Source organism: Pteropus medius, unplaced genomic scaffold (genome assembly GCF_902729225.1).
Source record: "Pteropus medius unplaced genomic scaffold, Ma_sr-lr_union100, whole genome shotgun sequence".
In the NCBI taxonomy this organism is placed as follows: domain Eukaryota; kingdom Metazoa; phylum Chordata; class Mammalia; order Chiroptera; family Pteropodidae; genus Pteropus; species Pteropus medius.
In genome coordinates this window covers 25,899,809-25,905,164 of record NW_024351073.1, presented here as the reverse complement: position 1 = coordinate 25,905,164, position 5,356 = coordinate 25,899,809, and the positions used below count along the sequence as shown (strand labels likewise).

At 67.7% G+C, this 5,356-nt stretch overlaps 1 protein-coding gene across 1 annotated transcript in view; it reads right to left on the bottom strand.

Annotated features, from left to right (window-relative positions):
- Positions 1-5,356, bottom strand: part of TERT (telomerase reverse transcriptase) — a 19,227-nt gene that overhangs the window by 8,972 nt on the left and 4,899 nt on the right. Inside the window, exons 4-7 of the mRNA XM_039842550.1 lie at positions 4,954-5,348; positions 3,963-4,142; positions 3,084-3,242; positions 596-691 (exon numbers count right to left, since the gene is read on the bottom strand). Coding sequence (XP_039698484.1) covers positions 596-691; positions 3,084-3,242; positions 3,963-4,142; positions 4,954-5,348 — 830 coding nt within the window. The remainder of the gene's footprint in view (positions 1-595; positions 692-3,083; positions 3,243-3,962; positions 4,143-4,953; positions 5,349-5,356) is intronic.

The window sequence follows — 5,356 nt, the reverse complement described above, 5'->3', positions numbered from 1 at the left end:
CATGAGCATGCGTGGAGGCGTGGGCAGGGGTGGGCAGGGGTGGAGCGTGTGGGTGTGTGTGGGCACATGGCCATGATGTGGGCAGCAAAGTGCCGGGCGCAGGTGGTGCTTGCCCAACGCTGATGCCACCTCTGGGTTGTCGCTCTGGCTGAGCTCAGACCCATGGCCACTGACCCTGACGGCTGCGCCCCACTCTGTGACTCAGTACCAAGTGGCAGGGCCCCTGCAGGCCAAAGGAAAGGTGTCTGGAGGTCTCAGAGCTTCCCTGTGGCCAGCTGGACTGTCACACTGGACACAGACTCGGGACTGTTCCCTGCTCACCCACGAGAAAATCGGGTTCACACCTGATGCGTTGGTCTGAGGTGGGCCTCAGGTGCGCCGTGTCCAAAAGGGCTGTTTTTTGGTCTCAAGATCAAAACTGAGTGGAGAGATGTCTCCAGCTAACCTCAGTGAAGTGGCTGGACAGAAGCCCAGAATTCGGCAAGGCGCAGGCAGAAATGCAGCCGAAGGCAGCGGCCTCCAATGGCCGCGCAGGGTGGCCTCGCCGTGTCCCCGGCCCTCCCCTGGTGGTGACCCTCACGCTGCCCACGCCGACCTGCTCGATGACCACGGCGTCCCTCAGCGAGCTCGTCCCTTGTAGGTGCCGCACGAACTGTCTCATGTACGGCTGCAGGTCCGTGAAAGTCGACACCTGCAGGAGGAGGGGTCAGGGTGTGAGGCGGGGGGATGGCGCCCTCCGAGCCCGGGCACCGACACGCAGAAGCCACGTCATGGGGACAGTCGGGCCCTGCCGTGCAGCCTGGGTGGAACGGGGGGGACAGGTGCGGCGGGCGGCACAGGAACAGCACCTCCGGTCCCCTCCCCCGTGACCGCCGTGCCCACCAGTGAAACGCAGAGGGAAACGGCCCGGGCAGAGGCGGGGTGCATGACGCCCATGGGCTAGCGGCCTCCGTCTGGGCTGCACCCCACACTCACGTGGACTTGCCCCTGGGGCCTGTCTAACCCACTGTGGGAGGTGCAGAAGGTGGGGGCATTCAGGGCCCAGGGCCACCAGAGCAGCGGGGCTGAGGGTCGGGTCCTGGGGAGAAGGGCCCGGGGGGAGCCACGGCTGAGTGAGGTCCCCCTCCAGCCCAGCGCCAGGCACTCGGGGATCCTGCTGGAGGCGGCGGCGCTGGGGCTCAGCTGAGCGCGTCTGGAGCGGCCGTTTAGGGTGGGGGCTGAGGGCCACCTCTGGGCAGGGCCAATGAAGGGGCTGCCCCGCCCCCCGTGGTCTGAGACGCCCCTCGCGGGGGTGAGACCGCCCAGCAGGCCGCCTGTCAGGAACGCATCGTCCTCTCTGGGAGAAGCGTGATGCGGAGCGAAACCTATGCTTCCAACGTCTCACAAAGGTCTGGCAGCTCGCGAAGAAACGAGGCCCAACTATGACAGAGCTGCAGAGCAGGCGTGCGAGAACCTTGCGGGCGGGGCGGCCACAGATTTCAACATCGGCAAAGACCACAGAACCAGTGCAGTGCAGAGAGCACGGGGAAGTTTGCCAGAGACCTGGATGACGAGCATGGGATCTCTGGAACCGAAAAATGCAAAGCTGGGCTTAGGAGTTCAGTGAGCAGGTTTAACAGAGGATTAGAGACAGACGGCATTAGGGACCCGAAGGCAGGTGTGTCAGAAACCGGCACTTAAGCAGGAACAGTGGGTTAGAAACATCACGTACAGAACGAACTCAGACCCTAGACCCGAAGGCGAAAGCCCAAGAAACGGACAGCGGTCGGGGCAGGTGGGGCTCACGGACAGCTCAGCCGAGACGACGGACACAGCGACTTCTCCACTGCTAGAAACTTTTGTTCACCAAAAGGCTGCACTTGAGACTGAAAAGGTAGGACGAGCCAAGGACACAACTGCAAGACGTGTGCCTGGCAGAGGACGCGTCCCCAGAACACACGAGAGTCGCCTACTGGTCACCCGCAAGGCCGGCGGCCAGCAGAGCCGAGGCGGGAGCCGAGCTGACCCGCCCTGGCGGGAAGACGTGAAGGGGCGACGTGGGGTCGCCGGGGTCGCAGGGGCGGCCGCAGCCGCTGGGACGCCCACGGGCTCGCGCCCCACACCCGCCTGCACGCGCGCGGTCACGGGCACGGCCGCCAGGGCACACGCGCGGCCGGGTCTCCCAGCACGAAGCGCGGCGGCCCGGGGCCTGGCCGCTCCACCCGGAACCCACGAAGGGCAGGTCACGGCAACGCTCGCGGTGCCGTCCAAGTCCCCAGCTCGGGAAGCAGAGCCGGGCCATGCAGCGTGGGCAGGGGCCAGACAGGGACATGCACGGGACGAGGGGCAAAGAGCAGCTGCCCCCGGCCACCTGACTCGCTGCGGAGCGACAAACAGGATGGGAAGGGCGTTCCGCCAGGCTCACGCTGAGACGGGTCAGCGAGCCTGAGCGACGGGGTCACAGCAGTGGCCACCGGGGCGGGGGGAGCCTCGGGCCACCTGTGACCCTCTCCCACTGCAGGCAGGTGGTGGCACCATCTGTGCACACGTGTTCACTTCCTGGGTGCACTGCAGGGCCCACGGCCCCACACACCTGCCTCCTGGGCTCCATGGTGCCTTCTCCAAGGACTTCCGGGGACCCCCGACCCCTCCTGTCGTTCCCTGGGCACTTCCCCAAGGGCCTTGTGCCCTCACACTCCACACACTTGTGACACCTGTGCTGACTGGGCCTCGGGTGTCGCCTGAACCCCAGGTGTCCTCCCCAGCACCACCGAGGCCAGAAGCCCCGGCCGCTGTGAGGAGTGCCCAGTGAGGCACCGGCCATGGAGCACTTGGCCCCTGTGCAGCCGCCGGCCAGATGTGGGCTCCAGGCAGACACCACTGAAACGCACAGCTCTGCTGCCCCCGCGTCCCTCCTCCGCTCGAACCCGGGGAGCAGTCCCAGGGGCCCAGTGAGGGGACAGAGGGCAGGAGGGACTTGCAGAGGAGGCTGAGTGTGACATGAACAAGTGTGTGAGGACAACAGGGACAGAGGCCCCGCCCGGCACAGGCAGCGGCCGGCCCCCAGTCACGAGCGCCCTGCCCGCACAGCCCGCGGGCCTCACGTGTCTCTTGAAGGACTTGCGGACGTGCCCGTGTGTGGTTCTCTGGAGCACGGCGTACTGGCGCACGCAGTAGGTGTGTTCTCGGGGCCTGATGACGCTGGCCACCACCTCCTCCAGCCTGTCCTGAGGGAGGGCGTCGTACGCCCCTGTCATATCCACCTGTGGGGACTGAGGCCACTTACATGCTGCTCAAGCACTCGCCATGGCCCCCACGTCACAGGTCCCACCGGGCTGACCTGCCCTTGGCAAACCCTGCAATGACTTGGTTACGCCAGACCCAGGGACCCCGAACTTGGCCCACGGCCCCACATCAGCCACAATGCCCGCCATGGGCTCTCACGGAGAGGGCCCCCTGTCCCCCCAGACTGTGACACCCCAGGGCGGCCTGGGTCCCTCTCTATAGCAGTGTCCTCCAGACCGTGACACCCCAGGGCGGCCTGGGTCCCTCTCTACAGCAGTGTCCCCCAGACTGACACCCCAGGTCCCTCTCCTACAGCAGTGTCCCCCAGACTGTGACACCTCGGGGCGGCCCGGGTCCCTCTCTACACCCACGTCCCCCAGACTGTGACACCCCAGGGTGGCTAGGTCCCTCTCTCGGGCACCCGGGCTATGTGAGCTGTGCGTGTGGCTGTGTCATATCAGCCCCATGGAGCTGGGCTGCAGGGACCTGAGTCCACACCAGCCGTGGAGGTCTGAAGTTTCTGCCGCAGGGCCGAGCACCCCAGATGGAGATGAGGTCGCCCCCCTCCTTGCTCCCAGGCAGATGGCCCGAGGGCCAGCTGCACCCCACACTGCTGCACCCCACTCCGGGCCAGGGCCCCTGTGGTGGGGTCTCCCAAGGGCTGGCAGCGCCCTCGGGCTCTGGGGCGGGGGGCCCACCTTGACGAAGTAGAGTGGGGGTGCCGGGCTCTGGGCCCGCACACGCAGCGCAAAGGCGCGCCAGGCCCGGTGGACGTCGTCCATGCCCATGACCGAGGCGCCCAGGAGGCCCGGCCGCCGCGTGCGCTCGTAGTTGAGGGCGCCGAACAGCGTCTTGACCTGTGAGGTGAGGCGCTGCATCTGGAAGACAGCCGGGGCGCGGCAGCGTCACAGGGGGTCCCCTGCCAGGGGCCCGGGGCGGCAGCGTCACAGGGGGTCCCCCGCCAGGGGCCCGGGGCGGCAGCGTCACAGGGGGTCCCCCGCCAGGGGCCCGGGGCGGCTCCACCTCTGCACCCTCGCCTCCCCGCTCCCCTCGGACGCCGGCCGCCCCACCCCACACCCAGGGTCTCCCCAGGATCCGCCCCGGGACCCCAGAAAGCCATTAGAGGAAACCGCAACTAGCCACATGCAAGGCCCGCCTCTGCCTCCTGGGGACCCCCGCCACAGGCGGGGAGGGGTGCAGCCTCCTGGGGACCCCCGCCCTCCACAGCGGGGAGCGCATCTTCATTCACAGACCAAACCAGCTCCCTAACCCAGACTGACAGCTTCACCTTTCCTTTTGGGAACACCAATAATGACAAAATCACCCCCAAACAGGCACTCAGTGTGGGAGAAGGGTGCCGACCACGGCTGGGGCCCCCTCAAGGTCTGGAACCCCGTGGCCGACCTGCCGGTCCCTTCTGCTCCCTAGTCTCGGAGCACGCGTCACCCACACCACGGCGGGACACGGCACCACGCGGGTCCCTCGTGTCACAGGTCCGTGTCGTGACAGCCCCAGGGGTCCTCAAAGCCTGCTCAGCAGCCCTGGGACAGGCCTTGCTGTGAGCTCCTCCCCAGCCCCGGGAGACAGCCGGGCACGGTGCTCTGCCCGCCTCCCCCGCTGTTCGCCTCCCTGGACGCCGAGCCTGGGGTTGGAATGCACTTTGCTCAGGAAACGAGGCAGAGGTGTCACCTTCTTGTCCCTGCAGATGGTCCTGGTGCCCAGGACGTAGCCCATGTTCACAATGGGCCGCAATCCGCCGGGCTTGGGGACGAAGCGGAGCCTGGAGAGCAGCGGAGCCGGCCGGGCCTCCTGCAGGAGCTTCACCTCCGCCTCTGACAGCTCCCGAAGCCGCACCCTCTCGAAATGCTGCCTGGCAGAGAACCGCGGGGACGCGGGTGAGGGCCACGCAGGAACCGGGCGGGCCAGCCGTGGGGGGCGGTGCCTGCGAGGGTGGCGGGGCCTGCTGCACCCACTGGCTGACCGGCTGCTGCAGCCCCCCCCCACCCGCACCCCGGCAGAGCCCGGGACACCACGGGACCCCCGGGCGAGAGGCCCCATGTCCGCTACGTGGGATGTGCGGGGTCCTGGGGCA